This window comes from Phoenix dactylifera, unplaced genomic scaffold (genome assembly GCF_009389715.1).
Source record: "Phoenix dactylifera cultivar Barhee BC4 unplaced genomic scaffold, palm_55x_up_171113_PBpolish2nd_filt_p 000378F, whole genome shotgun sequence".
Taxonomy (NCBI): Eukaryota; Viridiplantae; Streptophyta; class Magnoliopsida; order Arecales; family Arecaceae; genus Phoenix; species Phoenix dactylifera.
Window position 1 is genome coordinate 231,412 of NW_024067827.1, and position 24,824 is coordinate 256,235.

The window sequence follows — 24,824 nt, forward strand, 5'->3', positions numbered from 1 at the left end:
TTGTCTAGGAATTCAGCAATTTCTTATACTTCAGTTTGTGTTGATTGAATATCTATGCAACGTAATTATGTTGGAGCTCCTATGTTTGCTGTTCCGGATATGTTGTTCCTGATACTTGTGATGTACCAGATATCAGAAGTATCAATTATTGGTCTTTTCTCTATGAAATTTATATTCTGCCGCCATAGTTTGCGTAGCTATTTATATTACAGGATATTTGATGACTGCTTTCCATTAGCTGGACACGTGACAACTCTTATTTATTTACTTGCTCATATACACCTATTCTCTTTCTCAATTTTGTTAATAAGTGCGTGTATTGCAACAATTACAAGAGTGGAAATACTATGCAACACACCTCTTCATACCTTTATGGTTCTCATGAACTGAGGGACTACAGGTGCATGTGAAAGATAGATTCTTATGTAAAAACAATCATAACAAAAAGAAAGGGACTGTATTTATGCGATAATTCATCAGTCTAAGCAACACACAAGCATCCCTACTGGCATGCATTTTTGTTTTTGTATATTCAAGCATATTTCTGGACTTCTAAGCTTTTATTTTTTCCCCTTCAGGTTAAGATAAAGAAATGGGTGAACGGGACTGAAGGCACTAGCATTGTTGGACTAAGTGCCAGATTTGGTGCTTCCTTGCCTAGTCATGCTTCTGAAGCTATAAAAACATCTGCAGTTCTTACAAATCCTTTTAACTGCTGCACTAATGTGTCATCAAAGGTTTCCAGCAATCTGTATTGAAATGAATGCTTTCACTAATTTGATCAAATAGTTTGAATGATTCTCTTGCATCTGATATCTTACTATGCTGTAGCTCATCTTTATTGACTCAATTGCCATGTAGAAGTTTGGTCCCTAAAAAGCTGTACAGAAATTTATTTGGTACATGCCACTTAGCCTGTACATATACACATATTCTATGCTATTCTTGTTTTCTATAGTGCATGTTTTTAAATTATAACTACACCTTTATCTCTTTTCTTATTGATTAGCTTTTGATTCTTTAGAGGCAAGTTGTCCTTATCATTCAAGCATTTTTATAAGTAATATAGTGATAGAGGCAAGTTATTTGTGTTACTTGTGGTCATAATACTCAAATGACTCATGTGGGATATATCCATTGTTGGTGACATAAAAAGGAAATGATAATATTAGTTATTAGTTGGATGTCTAGGATATGCATATTTGCTTTTGATAGCCAAAATATTGATAACTTTAACCATAACCATACTGCCTTATCCCAATTATTTGGTTGGCAGTCTGAATATTTTCATGAATGGCTCATAGTTTATATAAACATATAAGCTTAAATTAGTAAAATAGTTTATATTCTCACAGAGGAGAATGTGCTACTCATCATTGACCAATCATGTTCATGATGATGGTGATAGGCCATACAAAGGGAATTCCCAAAGCTTGTCATGCTGCACATAGTGAATAATTGAAACTCAAAGCTTCCCTGACTTTTCTTCCACAAATTTTCCCAATTTTGCATGCCTTGAACTTTGGGCATCTGCATAGCTCGTAGGCACTTGATTCGTAGGTTAGTACAGGTTGAGATGTAGCTAATTAATTTGTGTCTATCTCTTAGTTATATAACTTCTATATGTGCGGGTATGTGCATGATATTTGAGTTTTAATAGATCTAAGCAGTCCTAGAGGTGTGCTTGTGCTGGAGGTCTTGGCTGTCTTTTGGACAGATGAAGATATTAAAATCGTATCATTGTGCCTCGAGCGTGCGATCGTCTTGTGTTCGTTGGAGATTTTATGTCTTTTGGATGAATGTGGATATTAGATGTTTATCATGGCGCCTTTGTATTGTCCAACTTTCTATTATGGTTTTGGAATCTATTTAACTAGAAAGAGAACACAGGAAGCTTATTGGGCCTCCTACTTATTGATACACAAAGAAAGGCATCAATCCTTCATGTATTGCATATGCTATGGAGGGTTTTGGATGGAAATCTTGACAAAATCAAAAATAGGAGAATTAATGTGTGTATGTGTGTGTGTGTGTGAGAGAGAGAGAGAAGCAAAGGAGAAAGAAGAATAGGAAAGTGGAAGCATTTGTTGCCTCTATCTAGCCATCCCATCCCTGAAAACTCTTGTGCCGACTTTCTTTTATTTTTGAACCCTGCTTTCTGGCCATCTGTTTCAATTTGGACCTGATAGACCATTTAATTAATTTTGGATCCCATTAAGGCTCTAAAATGGAGAAATAAAGGTGTAATTTGGTCAATGAAGCACTTGTTGTCTCTATCTAGCCATTTCATCCCTGAAACTTCTGTTGCCTATATTCTTTTATTTTTGATCCCTGCTTTTTGGCCATCTGTTTCAATTCGAACCTCATAGAACATTTGATTAATTTTGGGCCCTCTTAAGGCTCTAAAAAGGAGAGTTAAAGGTGTAATTTGATCATTGATGCTCACAATGATAAATGAAAAGGCTGCTAGTTTTCTTCTTTGTCCTCTCTAACCTTTCTTTGACTTTGGCTTGATTATTGTAAGGATAAGTGAGGTCTGATTTATACTTTCAGATTTTAAATATTTTGCAATTTAGCTAGTGTTTGAGAACAGCTTTGCATAAGTGCAGGCACCTGCCTTGCACCTCAAGTTTTTCAATGCTTTGCTTCCAGGTTTTGTTAAACCGCCGTCACCCCTTCATAAAATGCTTGAGACATTAGTGATGATTTCGGTGTTTGATTTATCCTGATCTTATGTGGTATGGTCATCCTTCTTAGCTTTTTTCGAGCCATAAGTGATGTGTAATTCATGGTGTTACAGTGAATTGCCTATGAATATTCTTACTTTAAAGGAACGGACATCAAATGGTATAACTGTGCTGACACAAATAAGTTTTTAAATTTTCATTTTTCTGCATCTCAAGTTTTCACTGTCTTCTTGCTATACTATGCATAAAATCCTCATTATTTATTTATTTTGATCATTTTTTTTGGTCCAAGTGATATTGATATTTTTTGCATTAAAACATCTGATTTTTTAAAAGAAATGGGCGAATATCTTTTTTATTAGCAATCTAGGATAACTGATAACTCAAGCCTATGACAATAATTTTTTTTCCTGTGCAACAAAAGTTGAATGATTCCTTCTAACATGACTTGGATGTTGATGCTTGAATATGCTAAGCTATTAGTAATCAATTGTAAAAAGATTATGGTTAATATGCACCTCCTTATTGTAATTTGATAAGCGAAATTTATGTCAATACAACTTCGACATAAATTGGCTATCCAGTAACCTGGTGAAATTAGTGATGCATATTCTTTAATGTTCCCATGGCCTTCTGTGAATCATGCTAATATCTGTTATATGTCCCACTTAGATACAAATTTTTGAGTGAATGTGCGATCTTGCTTGAACCCTTGACTTAAGATTACGTTGTCCAAGGATTTATTAAACCAAATTAATCCATGGAGACTCCATTCTTAGACACCTTACACGTTGATTCCTGTCAAGGAAATAACTGACAATCTTGCAATTATGGATATCTTGTCATGCTATAATTGAAATGCTTTGTTTAGTTTTTCAACCAATATCAATTTGCTGCAGTTAACAAGTTCAATTGCCTTAGCTAAGCGTGGAGATTGTACTTTCACTGCCAAAGCAAAGGTTGCACAGGCAGGAGGTGCAGCAGGCTTACTGGTGATAAATGACAATGAAGGTAAGATATGTAGCATCTTGATGTATGCACTAATCATTGTTTTCTTGTTCATTGAAAATGATATTGTTTTCTCGTCTGATATTTGCATTGGTTTGCATCTTATATCTGAAGTTTTGTGTGCATTCCAGGTATTTTACTTACTTTCCTTGCTTTTGTTTTGCAGATCTTTACAAGATGGTTTGTAATGAAAATGATACTTCCCTTAATGTGACAATTCCTGTTGTAATGATACCCAAGTCAGCAGGCGAGAATTTGAGGAAATCCTTTGATAATGGAGAGAGGGGTATGCTGTCCTTTTCATACTTGGCTAATTTTAGATTAACTCTATGACAGTCCTTGTTTACCATCCTTTTCATTATTTTGATTTCTTTCATTATGTTCCTTTTTATGATACTTGTCTGACTTTGCAAGCCTAGTTACCTTAACTGAAAATAGGTGTAAATGATTTCCATCTGAGCCTCAAAATTTATACGTCTTTCTTGCTGCCCCAGATCAGCATAGAAGCTTGATAGCCGTTTTCATCTTGATGATAAGCTGAACAGAGTTGCTTTTCTCTTATATTGAGAATATTTTCTTTTATGCTGTTCTTTTATTTACCTTCATTTAATTTCTCTATGATGACCTCTACTAATAGTAATGAATTTCAAGATTTTTTCTCCTATATGGATTCTGTTTTTAAAGGCGCAGTCAGTCTTTTCTATCAAGGGAAACTAATTTATACTTTCGTAAAAATCTAACTGTATTAGGTTGCCTAAATTTTCTGTAGTCAACCCCATAACTTATGGGCAAAGGCTTGGATGATGACATTCATCATCTTATTGTCAGCCGGTTTATTTTTTTTCAAACCCTTCATATTGTTACTGTTTTATGGCACAACATGAAGCATGTTTTTAGTTCCTTAGTTAGGTAATAAATTTTTAAGGTGTAACTCCTTGCTCTAACATCTGAATTAAATGGACTCTGAAGTCTTGAGGAAGACCATGTTTATGTATGTCTCAGTCTCCATTTGATTGTTCCTTATGTCATTAAACTACTAATGCAGTAGTGCCTTACCTGCAACTACAAGTTGGTTGGAATGGGTCTAGGTTCAAGCATCTTGCTTGACCTAGGTCCAACCTGAAATGGTTTTGGGACTAAGTTTTTACCCCACAATCCATCTTATCTTTGGTGGTTCTGGGCCTAATCAGGTCTCATTTCAGGTTGGGTCCAGCTTTGATTTATGTAAGGCTAGATTGGATTTTTGAGTGAACTTTTGCTTGTCAAATCAGGTCAATCAAGTTTGATCAAATTGGATACCAAGGTTTTGAATACCGTGGGATAGATCTGTACCATTTTTTATATAGAACCAAGGTCCGCCGTACCGGTACTGATCAGCGTACCGATAGTGGGCAGTACTGGTATGGTACTGGTCCGTACCGGCTCCGTATCGGTTCCGTTGAATGGTCGAGTTTTGGGGTTTCACATACTGGCCCCGTACCGGTTCTCCAACGATAAGCTTTCAGTACCAAATTTCATGCTGATTCGGTACTGGTTCAGGGCGGTATCGGTATGTACCGGCCTGTACCGGCCAGTACGGGCGGGTACGGCAGACCTTGCATGGAACGAGATGCCTTGTGCTGAAACTTAGGATGGTGATGATCCCATTTTCTTGACTTGTGATATCCCAATGCTCAAGATGGTGGGATGCCCCACCGTCCGGTTGGTAATTAAAACCCTGATCCATACTCAATCCTATTGGTCATTGGTTCCTAAATTTTGGACCCATGCTTGATCCATGTGTCTTAACATTGGATATTTGTTTGCTTTGGATGGAGCTGAGTTCCAGTCAACACAATTGCGCCCTTATCCGTGTCTAGGTACTTAACTGATAACACCTATGATATCGTTTTCAGCCTTTTGCTCTTTAGAGATTAAAATCAAATCCAACAACCATATGAATATCTTCACAAGTTTTTCATTTTAACAGAATGAATCAATAATTTCTGAGTCATTTTAGGACCTGAATTACCTTTGATTCTGTGTGGGAATTAACTTCTTTTTGTTAAATTTTGATAGTAAGTTGTTGGAAAAGTCTTCATGGTTATATCTACAAAAAAGTTATTATGTGAGTTCCTCTTAAATCTTCCGCTCTGAAATTGCAAGAAGAATTTTGGGAAATTTTGCATGGTTTGAGATGATGCTTAAGAGATATTATTTATGACTTGACTCAAAGAACATTAAAACTCTCTTGGTTCTTTTTCAAAATCTTTCAGAAGTGTTTAGGGATATCTTGGTTTCATAGTTTTTAGAGATATCTGGGTTTTATAGTGTCTCTCTCTCTCTCTACACTCGCATACACATGGCGCACACACAATATTTAGTTGTATTAATGCATCAAATATTTCTTTGTTCCCATTTTGCTCCCTCATTCATAGTGGAATATCTGTCAATTATTTAGTTGATTTGGGGTATCTTCCAGTGTATTAATGTTTAACATAAAATTGCAAGAAGTACAATAAGGGATATATATAGGAGATAATCTCATATCTATATTCTTGCATGCTTGTATATAAATGGACTATATTTGGATATTAGCTCCAGTCATCACTGAGCACTGATTATAATGATTTGGATCTTCATTGAATTTGTTTCAGACCCAAGAACAATTATCTCACATTGTGAATGAATATCAAAGTCATCTAATGTCATCATTTCAATACGTTTTTAGGGAAAGTCATCATACTTCTTTGTCTTTTGAGGAAAGAAACTTATCGTAGTTAGATTGGCTCTTTGTGTATGGTTCATTGAATAAAGCTCTGGGTTTAAAAGAATAAATGGTTGTGACAATAAGATTTACGTTTTTTTTAGGTCTCATCTGAATGTTTGTTCACAGTCAATTTGTTTTATGAAAAATTTGAATTTGTAGCTGTTAATGAATATTAAAACCATCTAATGTCATCTTTTCAATATGATTTTATGGAAAGCCATCATATTTCTTTTTTCTTTTTTGAGGAAAGAAATTTATCATAGTTAGATTGGATGTTTGTGTATGGTTCAGCTAATAAAGCATTTAGGTTAAAAGAATAAATGGTTGCGACTCTAAAATATATGGTTTCTTTGGTCTCATCTGAATGCTTGTTCACAGTCAATTTTTTTATTAAGAAATTCAAATATTACAATTTGTTTAGAGAAAACTGTTGTGAAGAATAAAGTTTCTAGTAGTAGAGCTTATTCTATCACTTTTTTTAATGAAGCAGCTTGTAGGCCTGCCACAAAAACTCATAAGACCAGATCCTAGACAGACCTGATCCAAACCCATAGGGTTATGGGTCAAATGTGGTTCAAATATAGGTCCGTAAAAAAAACTGAGGTCAGATCTGGTTCTAGTGAAATTGCACTGGACTTGGACCTGATCTAACCTGATCATATAATATATTTAGGGTACAGGACTAATCTCTGTGAACCTGATCCGATCTAACCCAAGCCAATCTGCACCTCATAGTTTACTTTTACACCTTTCATTTTTCTTATAAAATCTATTAAATATACTTCGAACCTCTGTCACTAGTGAATCATTTTGAGTGCATGAAAGGAATCGAGCTTATGAATACCCACTTCGAAGACCCAGACATGATCCTTGATTCAAACCCAACGAATGTTGGGTAGTGTATGGGTCTCAACATATTCAGATCTGACCCGTAGACCTGCCCTGCTGGGTGTTGTAAAGTCTCAAGTCTCAACTATCTGGGTTCATGATTCTTGATGGGTGGATTTTGGGTCAAAAGTTTAGACCTGAGCTTCCTATGGGTATGGGTCCAGGTTGGAGGCAACTGGATGCCACCCAACCTCATGGTATACTGGGTAGTATCCTTGCTACTAGTATCTAATATTTATTTTGAAATTTACCTTGGCTGCTATATTGCATGATTTTTAACATTATTATAAAACAAGATCATTTTCTAGTTTCTACCTGTGTCCTTCCACTTGGAAAGTTCTGGAAAATCAATCTGTCAAGTTGCTGATTTATTTACCACAACCAAATTAATTCATATAAACAACCTTTTTAGAGAGGACAACTTCAAAGACAGTCTTCAGATTATGTTTCAATCTTGAGATTTGAGATTTTAGATCTTGCTCACTATCGTGGCAAAAAAAGCTCGATGATATGGAATAGCTTCTTTAATGTTCTTGATCCAATCTCAATAGAGTCGTCGACGTTCTTTCCATTTTAAGTGCTGGTTGATGCCCAACCATTACTAGCACAGTGTCAGGATAAAACCCATCATATTATTTAAAATATCTAACTATAAAGGTTTTTTATTTTATATCTTCTTTCTAAATTTCTTTTTCTTTTTTGATACAGCCGAGCAGGTGCATTTGTCATGATCTAGAATTAATGCAAAAAAAAAAAAGATAAATTATGGAGATTACAGATCCACCCCATTGGCCATGATGTGCAAAAGAATCCATATGTTTTGTGAGGTGTCCTTCCTATGTTTCAAGTGGGAAACAAAAGTAAATGGTATTTACAGTGTTATGCTACTAAAGTGTTATGATAGGTTATATGGATTTAAAATTAATACAGTTGATGCATCTTAAATTTGTATGAATTGAAACATGTAAGAACATAAGTTTTCTTGCTTCTGAACAGTAGATCATAGCAAATAACGAGTCATGCCACTAAAATCATCTGTGTTCATTTGGTGCCTAAATTGGAGACCTCCAAAACGTAAAACTTTTGGTTTTTGAGTATTCTAAATGCAATAGATCATGTTCAATGCAGTAGATGTGGTTCTTCATGTTCAAATAACCCATCATTGATTTTGCAATATTAATCTCATTGTGAAGATCTTGACTAGAAATCTAAATTCCAAATCTCTCTTTATGTATTTTTTACTAATTTTATGTCCTTAATCTGTACTGAATTGTTAAGTTATAAACCTCAGAATAGGATCCTGTATGTGGAAAATGGGGACCTTTCCCCATTCTTAATCAACTTCATTGCTTAATCATCCTCTAGCATGATAGGAAAGGTGTTATCCTCTGCCAAACATTGTCATATGCACTTTCAGGATTCAGCCACTCCCCACTGCCTATTAGAGTTGTATATATCAGATACCATCCCCACATTGAATAATTTTGATCATTTGATGCATGCCTATAAATTTGACTGGCAACTTTGTTATTTTTATCTTGCCTTTTATTTGAATGTTCTAAATTGTAAATCAGATGATGGTACAATGTAGAAACATACTGATAACTTTAGGTATCTCTTTACTGTATTCTCTTTTATATGTTCTTTGTTACTTCTAGTTTCCCTTTATATTTGTTACTAAGACTCCCTTTCTTCTTACAGTGGAAGTCCTCCTTTACTCTCCAAACCGGCCAGTTGTCGATTTCTCAGCAACCTTTTTGTGGTTAATGGCTGTTTTTACCATTGTCATTGCTTCGATCTGGCCTGAATATATTGCATGTGATCAGGTTGATGAGCGTTATAATCAATTGACACGGAAGGTTTTTTACTTTATATAACCCTTTTATCATTCCAGTATCAAACATATCCAATTTGTTTTTTTCTCCTCATATTATTAGTCTCACAGTCACTCTCACTACTGTAGATTATGGTGCAATTAAAAATTTTTCTTGGTGCTATATTAGTTGAATGTTCAAACCATATTGTTTGGCAAATCAACCTTTTTTCTGTACATGAACACACTTTCTTAAGAACCATTCAATATGCTATAGTTTAGATCATTTTGAGTAGTGTTCAATACTTTGCCTCTTCTTTTCTGTCCTTGCCTGTCTCTATCTGATCTCGATGGCATGCACTACCATCCTGATTGCCTCAAACCTCACCTGGCCCTCACCGTCTCTCTTTAGGTGATGGCAGTGGTGGGATTGAAGTGGGCTCCGATCCGCCCCTTTTTCCTAGTCCTCATCTGATGCCCTTAATGACGACTGCTACTGGATGAAGCTTTCTGAATGTCCTTGAATTTATTCGAGGCTTGGGTTCCCTTTATTGGAACTATGTTCTTATTTATTTCTGTTTCTAATTGGTTAGATGCTCTTTTATCTTGGAAAATCATACAATCACCTCATGGAGAGTTAGTTGTTCTTACGAATCATATAAATACTATTGTTGCTTTAGCTTTACCCACGTCAGTGGCATATTTTTATGCAGGTCTTACCAAAAAAGGATTGGGTTATTTCAGAAAATACTTTCAACCAATCCCAATACTTTTACCAACAAAAAAAATATTATAATTTTTTTTACAGAATTATGGATTCTAAAAAGCAAGTATCGACAAGCCTAGTTGTTTGCCTCTGCTTCTTGCAGGGCAAGAATTGCCAATCACCTTGTCATCATCATCCTCGACCCCCTCAGGTCGCCTCGTCTTTTCCTCCTTTTTGTGTGTCCTCTTTGGTGATCCCACTTCGTTGTCACCAACAAGGCCACTGGGAAGGATTTTGGAGTACCGCTACTTGAGCAGCAAGATCTTGCATGCTCTGTGTCAGTATGCCATGCTGACATATCATACCAACCCGGTACCTGATCAGCAGGGGTCTAAGGTACTGGTATGAATATAGGTTTTTGGTTTAGGGGAAGACCACCCTTCAGTTTAAGGCACATAATAATTGTCTGTTTTAGATGTTGACAAGGTCCTCCGTTCACAAAAGTAATCCTTGTGAAGCATGGCTGAACATTTTTGGACAATTGCTGGGTTTTCTTTTTGCCAGTATGGAGTAAAAAGAAGCGCAAGGATCTGTACTGAAACTCTTCAGCTTTGTCCTTGTTCAGTGGATGCTTGTAGAAAGAAACAAAAATCTTTACTAACAGCAATGAACAAATTTGAAGGAAAAAATCTGAATGCTGACCATCTCCTTAGTTGCAATAACATGTGCTGGATGCGATATCAAATGATTGATTAATTTGGAGATCTCATACTGAATCTGTTTTGTTCAGCTGCCTATACAACTTTTATGTGTGTCTTCTTGGATTGATTTGTATTTTAAGCACAGAATGCATATGAAGCACAGTATCTGTTCAAAGTTTTATGGAATTTTATGTGTCATTTACTTCCGATGTGGATTAAAGTTTGTCTCATGTCTAGTAACATTGCTTCCATTCTAAACCCCCTACATCATGGTGGAACACTGTAAGTTTAGGTAATCCAAACCATGCACACAGTGCATGCATGATAGGAGCTTACGTTTCTTTGGCTGGGTAGCAGGTTCTAGTCCTTGCATTGGCAAATATTGAAGGCCCTGATTGTGGATGGCCCCGCAGGGTCTTGGCCTATTTGGTTGGGGCATTTTTTGGGGAATTGGTTATGCCCGTTTGTATAGCCCAATAAAGCCTACAAGCTGAACTATTCAGAAAAAAAGAAAAGAAAAGAAAAGAAAAGAGTAGATGTACTCCCAGCCAAGACATGATGGTTTAGGCCTTTTGATTTAGAGGGAAAGAGCTCTTTACATTAGATTGCCATCACCATTGTCCATCTTACTTGCAAGAATATCATGAAGATAGAGTGAACATTAAAGCTAGGACTGACCATTTCATCATTAACACAATTTTCTGGAAAATGAGGTGAACAGTACTTGCTTATCTACAGACTCACTGAAGGACAAGGAACCTTAAAAATCATCTGTTAGTGAAACCAGTATGCCTTACCATGTCAAACTACAATTCTGATCCTTAACTAAACCTCCACATGTTGCTCACACATTTTATGTTATGAAATTTCATCCACAGAAACCATTAATACATGTCATTGCAATAGCTAAATCCTTTTTTGATCAGTTAATTTATTAAGGAACAACTTCAAAGCATGGTTACCAATAACATGTTTTTAGTGCAACTTAGATTTGGATGGAAATGAGTTTGGCAATCAAATTTCATTCAGTTACCAAAAATATGGGAACAGGCAGGAAGCATGAGTGGACTGTAGTCTAGTGGAAACTCGTCCAAATGCTTAGAAAAGTTGTGGAGATATCATTGAGAAAACACTCTGCAGATTAGTTTCTTAGTGGCTTTCTGTATGTTCCCAGTGTTTTTTCTAATATGTTGTAGATGGCTGTTTGCCGCATTTGGAATACATTCAAAGTTTCTAGGCCTCACGTCCCACTTCTTGCTTTTGTATTTCTTCCTGTATTCATTTCCCTATTGGCAATGCTTCACAATTTGAGCCTCTCAACCCTTATGCAGAAACCTCAGTATTTTTCCTGTCATTAAACTGCAAGATCAATTTTCACTTGTACGATTACACTAATGCTACATGCCTAGGATCAAACCTGAGATTATGAATATGCACTTACAATTTGTGCTGTTAGCATCTTAGCATATGTAGGTGGAAAAATAAGTTAATCTAGCATTCTGCTTGTTTCCATTAAGATATAATAACATAATGACAGGAAGCATACATTTAATTGTTTTCCTATTCGTTTGTTGGACAGGATCAGCCTAACACTGGAATGAATGACAGGGAAGACTCTGAGAAGGAAGTCTTAGAGATTAATGCAAAGGGAGCTATAATTTTTGTTGTAGCAGCATCAGCTTTTCTATTACTTCTTTTCTATTTTATGTCATCTTGGTTCGTGTGGCTGCTGATTGTGTTGTTCTGCATTGGTGGTACTGAGGTAAGCTGACTTTTGATTAATTTTTGTTTCAATTACTATATAGTTATTCAGCTGATAATTATGGATCCATATAGTGTCTCCTTTTTTGTCTGACTCTGGATCATTTCAGTCTTTGTAACTCAAGCTTTCATTTTACAGGGAATGCATGTTTGCTTAGTGACACTTATTTCAAGGTATGTTGACAGACTGACGGTCATATTATAATCTGGCTATGGTCCCTTTCTCACTTTCTCATTCCCTGACTTAAGTAATGCTGCTCTGCCGAACAGAATATCCAAAGATTGTGGGCAGAAGACCTTACATCTTCCAATTTTTGGCGAAGTCTCGATTATATCTGTTGTGGTTTTGCCATTCTGTGCAGCCTTCGCAATTCTATGGGCTGCAAATCAGCATGCTTCGTATGCTTGGATTTGTCAAGATATTCTTGTAAGATATTTTTTTGCCCTAAATATTTTCGGTTTTGCTGCTCTAGTTGTGCTTTCTTATGGTATCTGTTTTCCTTGTAATATCTTGAACAAATATATTCATATGAAAGTTTGCATAAACCAAAATTTATTTGATAAAGGCTTTTTTTTTAAATAATTCCCTAGGATCATCCACATGAACAACATGGTTTAATCAATAAAAGGAAAGGGTTTTGTCACAAGATTTCACAAGTGCAAAATCCTCCTTAGTTCCCACATGATGCTGTTCTTAAAAACATATCAACATGTCTCCTTCCAAGGGATGTACCATACCATACTGGGTTGGAACTGGTACATTGCTCATGTTCGGATCGGTGCAGGCCCCATTACCAAGGCGTACCAACCTATACCGAGATGTTCTGAGATAAAAAGTGGAAAAAATGGTTTGATGGCTATTTTGATACGGGATGCGTATCATATTGTATCGAGTAGTATCATACTGAACCAATAATGTGCATGTACGGTATCCAGTACTGAGATTGGGGACTTTGTTTTACATTCTTGGAAGTTATAGAACATAACTTGAATGTTTTTATAACAATTTCGAAGTTATAACCGTAGCAACAGACTCTTGGTTTCCTAGTCTCTCTTTATTAGAGAGAGAAAGAGGATGTTGCGTAGGAACCATTACCTGTCCCTTTTTTTGATAAGCCAAGTCCTAGTTCTAGTCCAACCATTAAATCATTTACTTTAGATATAATATACTTGGTTTGGCGACTGCAATCATAGCCATCAACAGACTGCACTCTTCCCCAACGAATGGAGATTAAAATGACCCTTGACATTGTATATTACATTATAGTTCCTCCACCAACTAATATTCCTTGTAAGCCAACAGGTTTGGGCCATTACTCACACTGCCAATTCCTTGTCTTACATGTGAGTCACTTGAAATTGTTGGACTCTCCAAATAATTTAGAAAATATTTGTAAAATAAATGCATCTATATACATATGTTAAAACATATGATAAAATATTTTTCTAAATTGACCAGCGGATTTCAGTCCAACATGTAAGGGACAATCTAGAATGTCCTCTCCTACAGTAGGAATGATGGATCCCCTATTGGCTGTCAACAAATCTACATGTATCTTCTGTGGAGCGAACATGTCTGTATGTAGCCTCAGGTCAATAAGGACTTTATGTAAACTGTGATTAGAACAACTCTTCTCAGAATAATGGCGGTTGGTCCCAGACTGTTCTGTAAGTTAGTTTTAATCAGTGCTTGTCATCTTACAAACACCCACGATGTTTGCTGCTGTTACATATAGTAGTACAACACGCGACAATCATAAGTAAAAATGTCAGAAAAATGCCAGTGCAGGGCATGAGGATATCTGCTAGATTTAGAGGGAAAAAATAAAAAAATTAGAACAAAACAATAGAATTGGAAAAGAAAAGAAAATTTGATGCCTTTTTGTTCAAGCATATGCTTTGTGACAAAGGAAAACTTGAAGGAGTATGCCTTTGATGTATCTCTAGATAGATAACAATAAAATAAAGAGAACAAAGAACAAACTGGAAATGTAAAATGGGCTTAGCCTACTCTTTCTTTTGCCCTGCGCACTGTTATCATTTTTAAGGTGCAGGAAATATGCATACTATGTAGGACTCAAATCGGATCGGATATTGATATATCCATATCCATATTTTTTTTATTTGACGAATACAGATACAAATATGGATGTTAATCGGATGCAAAAATTTATATCCATATTTGTTTTAAACAGATACGGATGCAGATCGGATATTAGAAGTACGGATATAAATACGAAAATTGGATATCAGAAGTATGGATATAAATATGGATATAAATCGAATAATTAAACTTTATGTCTACGAAATCAACGATATTACTAAATGGATGATAAATCAAGTTAATAGCATGTTGATGTGGTTTGTTTTTCTTAAGTTTATGAATGCTATATAAAATTAAATAGGGTTAAAAAGAAAATTGGATATTCGGATATTGATTGGGTAGTTGTCTATCCATATCCATATCTATTTTCTTTGACGGATATGGATATAGATACAGATATTAGTTGGATGCTCAAATTTCTATCCACATCCGGATAGATTCGGATACGAAAACAGACCTGGACAAATATTATCTGATACACTTTCAACCCTATTATCATGTGATCTTGTTAGAGATTGGGGTAAGATCTTGTGAGCAAGTGGGACTGGCATGAGATAGAAGGGCTCCCTCCGGCCCCTATTTCGAATGAAACAGGGACCGAAGCGAGCCTCTCTTCCGCGGCTCCCTTCGTGCGGCGGCTCCTCGGCCTCCGTCAGCCGGCCTTAACTTTTCTTTCTCTTCCTTTCTTGTCCTCTCTCTCCCGCTCTCTCTCTCTCTCTTCCTCTTTTTCCTTTGTCTTCTCCCCCTCCAATGTCGGTCTCGTTTTCGTTGCCGGAACCGTCCTGGAATGCGGCCGGTACGGCCCGGGACACTCCGAATCGGGTGGCCCTGGATGCTCCAAATCGGGCGGCTCGGGACGCTCTGAACCGGCCCCAAACCGGGCGCTTCGGTACGGTTCTGCCGACCTTGCTGCTAAGTTAGAATGTTACCTATCTCATTCTTGTTATCTATCAACATTTCTTATCATCTAAGCACTTGTAGATATCCTCTACAACTTTGATTTCACTCATTTTTATCTGATAAGGTGCTCTTTGATATTTCCAGAGTATCTGTTTGATGATAACTGTACTGCAGATGGCTCGATTGCCAAATATCAAGGTAAGCATTTACGCAAGGCTCAGATTCTAGCAACAATGTTTTATGATGGGTTTGCCATAGCTGAAATGACTACTGTATCTAATTACAATATTTCTATGCAGGTTGCATCGGCTCTTCTTAGCTGTGCATTTGTATATGACATATTTTGGGTGTTTATATCGCCTCTTATATTCCACGAAAGTGTTATGATTGCAGTAAGTCTTATTCTCATGGTCTTATATCTCAGCATTAATGTTTCTTTATTATTTTTTTCCTTTTATTGATGCCATAAATGAATATACTTTTTGCACCATGAATACTATTGTTCTAACATTTATACTCATAAGCTCATGGTCTGCCGTACCGGTCCGTACCGGCCGGTACGGGCCGGTACGTACCGGTCCGGCCTGGGACCGGTACCGGATTAACGTGAAATCCGGTACCGGTAATTTATTGTTGAAGAACCGGTACGGGACCGGTTAGGACTGGTACGCCACCGGTTCGGACTGGTATGGACCGGTATGGGACCGGTTTCGTACCGGTCCGGGACGCCACCGGTACGCCGACCGGTACCGGTACGGCGGACCTTGCATAAGCTATTATAGCAACATATAGGATTCGAAATTATTCCTGTTTAAGATTTATTTTGTCATTTTTTTTAAGCTAAGATTTATCTTTATTTTGGGCTTAACAGTAAAATGCAATATCTTTTTTGTTTAATACATGCTTATTTCACCTTTTGCCCCTTAACCGAGGTCAAATAGCTGGGACAAACATTGATGGTTATGGTTATGGTCACTTTCTTATCCCTTAGCCTGGCAAGCTTGTTTATTGAACTTCCAATTTGTTATATACATTTGAGTAACTCAAAGCTTCCTTTGTTAAAGGAGTAAGCAACATTGAAACAACCTACATCTGTATACATTAAATGCATAAAATTCTGTTTTGCTGCCAATATCTATTGTTTCATTCATCAGTACCACTGTGATGATCATTCTTAATTGGAATCAGACTGCAGAGTCTTACTCTTCATCTTTTTATTTGAATTCGAAGAAAGAGAATATGCATTTTTTCTAGTCCCGGTGCATCTCCAGTTATATGCATGGAGGGTGCATTTGAGATGTTAATCTTACTGACAATGAAAGATATGCCATTGGTTTGAAATTAAAGCCATGACGTGTTGTCCTGGTTAGACCAGATGTATTCATTCCTTGCCTTTAACATTTTGTGGAAAAACCAGGAATATGTTATATGGCTCAATCGTCAACTTCCCATGACTATTTTACCTAGAGTTGAATTGTTTATCTTGTTTTTCATTACAAAATGCACAAGAGATAGTAGTTTAATGGAATTGGTTTTCCAGAGTTCATCTTGCATTAGAAATTTAGGAGTTTGTGTTATGGCCTTTTTCTATGACTTTGTGAGGAGTGAGATCAAAATTAATATGTGGGGATTATTAGTTAGACAGACTTGTGGGATAACAAAATTATGTCATTACGCTTTTAATGTTGAGGGCTTCTAAATCTTATTCTAAATGCTCCTCTGACTTCTTGTAGTCTTCTTAGTACTCTTTGCCTCTTTTGGTCATTCCTCTGGTTTTGCTGAATGCACCTGATAGCTTCTTGATGCCCTAGAAGGGACGAAATGAGCCTCTACTACCATGTTTCATATTCAGTAGGTCCCAGTAGCATTTTTTAAAATGCTTGGAAGAATCATGGTTATTTCAGTTGGTTGGTAGAATATTTTTTAGTACAATTTTCTCCTTTCATATATCTCTATATCATCTTCAATGCTATGACTTTGCAGTGGAATCAGTTCTTTGTTTTTTCTCCTTCCTGTTTTCGTCATTCCAAAAAATCATATAAATCAATGACTTGTTATACAGAGATCTAATCTATGTATAAAAAAAATATTTCAACATTCCTATCATTTCGTGGACATGCTTGACTGCATCCATTTGCAATTTTCATAATTACTACATGTGATTTTTCATGAGTTTGTTCAGAATTTTATAGAATATTTGTCAGATTCATTTTTTTCCCATTCACTAAGTAAAACACAATTCCAGCTTTTGCATCCATCACAATTTTGATAATTTTACTTTATATGAAGTTTTCATGAGTTTGTTCAGAATTGTATAGTTTTTGTCAGATTGAAGGTTTCTGCGGTTCTCTGAATAAGCCATTAATCCAGCTTTGCAGCAGTTCTTAGCTACAAAACCTATTTCCATATTCTTCTCCCATGATCTATAAGATATTGATATAAAAATCATTCTATGGCTTTATCCCAGAATGTGAGATCTATATCTTCCATTGTTAGTCTTAACCTTATTCTAGAATTTGTTTAGGTCTGAACCTTAGTCATAGATCAATACAAGCATTCCCTTACCCGTATTCCACAACAACTTTTTATTGTATTTCTTGCCGTCTCTTATTTGCTTAAATATTTATCTCGATTCCCATTTAGTCTTTATGCATGATAATCTATGATTATAAAAAAGAAATGGTCACTCTCCAAGTTGAACTTGTTTATATCTTCGCATAAAATTTGATGATTCTTCATTTAAATTTCCGTTAAAATTGGACTAGCTTGCATTCAGCCTATTTGCCTCATAGGTAAAATACACACTAACATGCACAATTTCATGGATTCCGGAAATCTTATCCGCTGGTTATTCCACATACTACAAATAAACGGTTGGGTCATGGGGCTAGACCGAGTTGATTACTTGCTATACTTCATTATTATGTTAACCTCCTCCTTCCCATCATTTTAGATATAGATTTGCAACAAATTAATTCCCTACATTCTGTCAGATTTAGTACCTGGGATACCATTCTGTATGAATATATTTAATTTTAAAATGTTTAGTAAAAAAGAATTTTGGAATAGCCATATGTGCAATTTTTATTCGATGTATATCTCCTTACATCCAAAAAGGGGATATCATAAGGATGATTTGACAAGAGAATTTATTCTGCCACTATGCAGCCCCGTATAGCATTTGCTAGTCTAGTTTTTCCTCCACATGGAATTATTCTGCCACTAGAACATCTAGAACTGAGATATTCAAGTTAGACATTATTACTTGTACATTATGCAGTAATGATTTCCACAGTGATCAGAATAATTTGCTCCACAGGTTGCTCGTGGTGACAGCAGTGGGGGAGAAGCAATTCCAATGCTTTTGAGAATGCCTCGTTTTTTTGATCCTTGGGGTGGCTATGATATGATCGGCTTTGGGGACATTCTTTTCCCTGGTTTGCTTGTTGCCTTCAGTTACAGGTATCTTTGTATGATATTGCACGATTGTCTGAAAAGCGGGTTATTTAAATTCATCTCCTTGTTGTGTATATAAGACCTGATGGTTATGCATGTTCACTTTTTAATTGCAAAGTCCGGTAGTCTAATTTCACTTGCTAGGCTATGCTATTACCATACTTAGTATAGAAGTCATGTTACAGGGATACCTCATTTGTATTTAAAGTTTTAAGGTTCTAAAATTTATGGTGACCTTGTAAAGGTTATACTGAATGCTCTAATATTCATTACCTTCTAGTGAAAACTTACATTGTTATTAACTTGCTACTGATGGCATTTTAATTTATTTAAGGTTGACATGTACAATTTAATAGATAGATAGATAGAGTATCAAGTAGGATTTGAGGAAGGTGGCAGGAGCTAACATGGATCATTGCCACCTCTCCTTTTGACTTGAAATTGCCTAAAATGGGAGAAGTGCCTTTCTTTCTGACCTACACAAAACGTCTGTCTCTCTCCATCATATACTCCTATCAATGGCATCAACCTTCCTTGATCTAGATCGAAACACATTTAAACTTGAATCTAATATCTAGATTCAACTTAACCCACTTACACAAATGGGATTAAGCTGGCTTAGGTTGATTATTCTATCTTTATGGTCCAATCTGCAAAATGGGTTTTGTTGGGCTTTTGTCTGGTCCAAGTCTGAACCCATATTTTTGGGATTGAATTGTGACCTGGGTTGGGGTTGGCTACTTCTTGGGGAAATGGATCTTCTAAATACCAGCCAAAAATAAGTTAGATTTTGTAAAATTCATGTGCAGGTAAAGAAAACACAATATGTATATTACTACGATCTTAAAAATATTCATCAGACCATTTTGCATTATGGCTATCTTAGATTTATTAATACAAATTCACTAAAAACACGCACAGAGACACATTCATACTCATATATCTGTAGACTAATATATATGGGTTGAGTGGGATGTTGGTGGGTCAGGGAGTTGCGTAACCTATGTTAGTCCATATAGCACTCAAGGTTGGTTGGGTTAGAAATGGGTTAAAAAATGGAAGATCCAACCCCAGCTCCATAAATGGGGTCTACATTCAGACCCTATCCAACCCATAAATTTACATGGGTTGTGTTTGATGGGGTCTTTGTAGGTAGGGGTCCAAGTTGGATCTTGGGAAGAACCAACCATTTGCAGCCCTACCAGCAGTCCCACAACCACCACTGAAAGGCCTCACTTAGTGGTCCCACTAGGACCACCAAGCTTGTTATTAGACTGGGCTGCATGACCAATGACTATTACCTGGTTATATGAGACAGGTGTCAAGTATCCAAGCATCGAGAAATGCTGGACACAGGAATCCTCAAAAGATCAGACAAGGGACATGCCAAATAGTACATAGTTGTGCTTGTAAATATGATGTTTGACTTGAAAATTCCTGCTACGGTTTATTGATTTAAAAAGCCATTGATTGTCATGAAGCATTCAAGTGTCCGAACACATCATGAAGCCTAAATGTTTAAGTGCCTGGGTAATGCTGCCACCAATAGAAATGTTCTTTAGTTAGTGCGATAAACTTAGCTATTATCAACACCTAGACATTAGGCATTTACTTGTGGATTGCCCATGAATAATTTAGATGTAATGAGCAACACATGTGCTAGTATACTCTTTTGGTCATTTCATTAACTAGGGGATTTGTGTTTGAATAGGGATTTATGTTTCACAAGTTGACACATTCTTTAAGAAGTCACCAATTAGTACAATGAGGTCCAATTTTTGACCAAATGTGTGAGAGAATTTGACCACTAATTAATGTTGTCAAAGGCATGCCTAAGGTGCAAGGTGCAGCGAGGTGCAACCTTAGTGCCTTGCCTGCCCCTTAGGTGCTAAAAAGGCACTTGTTTTTTGTGCCTCGAAAGAATAGCTCAGGTGCAGAAAAGTGTGCCTTTGTTGTATTTTATCTGAGCCGTCAACCAGTCAGGGTTTGATCAAGATTGTGGGGCTTTGTGGTCAACAGACAGATCTAAAGTGACAGATAGGCAGATAGAAGGGAAAAGGTTGGATCTAGGGCTTTGAGGGACAGATTGAGATAAAGGAGCAGATCTGGGAAGGCTCTGAGCAGAGTTTCTCCTCTTCCTCTTTCAGCTGCTGCTGCTGCTCTGCCTGTTCCTCGCCTTCTCTTCTTCTTCTTCTTCTTCAGCTGCTGCTGCTGCAGCAGCCGTGTTTCTGTACATGAGAAACAGAAAAGAGGATACAACACTTTATTTATGTTTTGAATGATGTATCCATTATTATTATGTCTATGTTATATTTTGTGCCTCATTTTATCAAGGTGCTGTTGTATTCTAGGCTCCAAGTGACCTGAGCGCCTTAGTGTGCCTTGAGCCTTTGACAACTTTCCCACCTATTTGATCTCAACCTAATATAGAGACAACTTAGCTAGCAAACTTAAATCACAGGAAGTTAACTTTTTGTGAAGGCTCTTTGAGCTGAGATGCCCCAGACTCTATTATGTTGCAACTAGCCTATTCCATGTCCTCATATATAAGACTGTTATATATGTGTCTATTTCATTATACCTAGCAAGTAAATAACGAAAGAACTATGTGCCTCATTGGCTAATCCATCTCCTAGTTCTCTCACTAGCAGTGTGCTTAATTATACAAATCCTGGGGATCTATGGAGTATAGGTCGTATTGTTAATGCCAGCAGCCTTTGTATGTCAGAGTGTGGGGCGTACTGCTGGAGCTGTCACAACATTGTGGTGACACTGCTAGATGGGGCAAGGGTAATGTGAGGATGGTTGGGGCCTTTGGTGGTGTTATGAAGGCCACTAAAAGTGTTGGTGTCCTAGGAGTTGTGGAGCCTTGATGAGGCATTAGACAGGAAAGGACAGCACGACAGAAGAGAGGGAAGGAGAGCAGGTTGTTTGGGCCAATATCAGGCTGTTAACTTGAAAGGAAAGCAAAACAACACTTCCAATTAAATCTTTTGTGCATATCTGAAACCAGGTAGCCTGGACAAAGTCTCAATACCTACTAGGGCTGCAATTGGGTCGGGTCGGGTCGGGTCGGATCCTAAGTGACGCCGATTCGACCCGGTTTCTTGTTCGGGTCCTAATTTTGGACCCAGACCCGACCCGGTTGAAAATCGGGTCGGATCGGGTCGGGTCAGGTCCATGCCCGCAAATTTTGACCCGACGGGTCATTTGGGTCGGGTCGGGTCCATGTATAATCCAGACCCGACCCAAAAAGTAAGCCCAAATGATGCCATCACTCTCTAACTTCCGAGGTTTAAAAAAAAAATTTGACCCCAAAAAAAAGGGTCGAGTCGGGTCCGGGTCGAGATTGGGTGGATCTGACCCGACAAATAGAACGGGTCCAAATCTAGGACCAACCCGGCCCCATAGGTCCTAAAATTTGGGTCGGGTCGGGTCTTTCGCGGGTCGGGTTGGTTCGGGACATGGGTCGACCCGATCCATTTGCAGCCCTAGTACCTACCAAGAGGTTAAATGACAGCTGATGCTTAGAGGGCTATTGTAATTTCTTGGATATTATTCTGCAAAAGATATCCTGTTTATTAGGTTGATTGGTTAAAAAAAAAGTCTGATGGCTAAAATAGTTCTTTGAATGGTTAGAATTGATTAACTGTCATAATCTTTGGTAAAAAATCCTTCTGCCAAAATCTACCTAAACCTGTATTTATTCATCTGTTTGGGGTTATGCTGGACCCAACTGAATCCAAACAAATCATTTGGTCTTAACATTTTCCCGTTGATCTCATGTAATGCAAACCAATCACTAGACAGTTGGTTCTGGTCGGGTTCCTGCTTTCAGGCATCTTTATTTGCCTTAGTAGCTTGATGCATCATTATTTTATGTTTATCCTAGCTTTCAAACTTGGTGAGTTTGTTTCACTCACTCCAAATATTCTTTGAGAGTTAGGCATTACAATTGGTTCACCCATCATACACTTGCACAATGTTTAGACTCCATAAAATTGTAGTCCTCGACTCCATACCTTTAGCTCTAAATGGCATGGCACCAACAAGTTATGGCTTTCATATATAATATAAGCTTTTGTCTCTGAACTTGCCTTAGTATCGCAGGATTTTTGCTATTGGACTTGGTTAGTGCAGCATGGACTAATGCATATCTCCATAGTCTTCTATAAATATTGAGTATTATGTGCTTGCAATTCTACATTTCTATTATCATAAGTCTATAGCTTCTTCACAATCATCATTATTTGAGGTTTCCTCAAAGATTGGATCAACCATAAAGTTCTCTCCATTCAATTTTTTCATCACCATTACGTTGATTTTAGTCAGTTATGCTACTTTCAACTCCTTATGGTCTTGGAGTACAAAGCTTCCTCATTGCTAGCATTGAACCTCTGTTACTTGAGCATTGTCAGAGCAGCACTGCCCGCTATTTTGATCTTTTATCAGTTGTTGCGCATACTCGAGCACCATTTAAGTTTTACAGTTATGTTCATTATGTTAGCAGCTTATTCATCTTGGAACCATAGCATTTATGCTACCTTTACCATGCCGTGCTTTAACTATCCACAGATGTCTGTTGTTTTGGATATTGGTATTGGTTGAGATTGTTGGCATATGTATATTATTAATGACTATTAGCCATTTGGTTTAACAAGAAATGACTACTTCATAATGCAGGTATGATAAATCTAACAAAAAGGGCACCTTGAATGGCTATTTTCTTTGGTTGACACTTGGATATGCATTTGGTAGGTGGCCGATGTTCCCTTTGTATTTCTTTTCTTTTCTCCTTTTCAAATAATCTATCATCCTGTAAAAGCCTTTGGATTGCTAATAGAGATAATGTTATCAACATGGATTTGGCATTTGACATGGTCTTTTGGTTTATCATTTTATGTGTTCCTTTTCATTTTAGCTGATTAGAAATTTATCTTCCATAAGCGTAGTGGCATATTGAAAGTGATCCTATGATACTAGTAGTGATAGCATGCTGAAATTTAAAATTTTTTCAAAATCAATGGTTGTACCTGTTCGGGTTGCCAACGTACCCCTTCACAAGAGGAATCAAGCCACACGTAGTTCTTTTAATTTTGAAATTCGTAGCGGAAAAATCGAATCAAACATTTTAATTCTAGCATGCATAAGAAATCAACTTTCAAAGTACCACTATAAGTATTCATGATCAATATGCTGGGATCGTTTAAACGATTATGCTAAAATCATTGCATGATTAATTTCAGATCTGAAATGAGATTATTAATTAAGTTCTAAACTCAATTAATCTAACACCCAACTAATCTTCGAATGCCCATCGAACAGGCTCTGAAGATTACTCTGTGAAGAGCCCAAAAAGAGGTTTAACCCTTGGGGATTGGAACCTATAAGAAATATCTTTGGATCTAGATTTATAGCTTTATGAAATCTGAAAGTAATGGATCCGATGCTCGAGCTTCGTAGCCACACACTCGTCTGGCCTCTACAAGTAATCCACGCGAAGCTCCTGGAGAGATCCAAACCCGCGGAAGTGCTAGCTTGCGCAGGATCTTCCTTGTTGCTGAAAATCGTTCTTCCCGACGCTATCAACTTTTGATTTGCCTTCTTGGAAGAACTTGGAGGAATGGTTTGTAGGGATTAAAGAGGACTTAGATCTGATCTAAAGGCTCTTTTCAGGGATCCCTATCAGCTATGGCGAGATGGACTTAGAGGAGATGGAATGGGCGAGATGAAGGCTGAATTTCATTCTGATCATCTGAATTCGAAATTCAAAGAAAAATCTTGTATTTTGTTGGCGCATAAAGGGGATGGTTGTAACAAGATAGATCTTATCTTGTTTGAATTCAAAATTCAAACACTAGATGGTTCATGCGGGTGAGATAGGATCGAAATGGATGGTGCTGATATTCCATCATCATCTAGCCATTCTCCGACATGTCCCACGATCCAAATCCCATCATTTTTCATTGAAAATCCACTTTTATCGAATCCCTTGAATTCAGCTGTCCGCGAGTTCCAAGAATTTCAGGAGTCGACCTTCCCGATCTTGAG

General features: G+C 37.1%; 1 protein-coding gene across 2 annotated transcripts in view; it reads left to right on the forward strand.

Annotated features, from left to right (window-relative positions):
- LOC103722758 (signal peptide peptidase-like 2) overlaps positions 1-24,824 on the forward strand; it is a 33,343-nt gene that overhangs the window by 4,079 nt on the left and 4,440 nt on the right. Inside the window, exons 2-12 of one of the 2 annotated variants that reach the window (XM_008813431.4) lie at positions 579-737; positions 3,587-3,698; positions 3,862-3,981; positions 9,034-9,191; positions 12,132-12,314; positions 12,453-12,487; positions 12,584-12,740; positions 15,462-15,515; positions 15,617-15,709; positions 18,637-18,779; positions 23,457-23,527. In XM_008813431.4, the coding sequence (XP_008811653.2) occupies positions 579-737; positions 3,587-3,698; positions 3,862-3,981; positions 9,034-9,191; positions 12,132-12,314; positions 12,453-12,487; positions 12,584-12,740; positions 15,462-15,515; positions 15,617-15,709; positions 18,637-18,779; positions 23,457-23,527 (1,285 nt within the window). The remainder of the gene's footprint in view (positions 1-578; positions 738-3,586; positions 3,699-3,861; positions 3,982-9,033; positions 9,192-12,131; positions 12,315-12,452; positions 12,488-12,583; positions 12,741-15,461; positions 15,516-15,616; positions 15,710-18,636; positions 18,780-23,456; positions 23,528-24,824) is intronic. The other variant, XM_026810639.2, reaches the window with a different exon arrangement.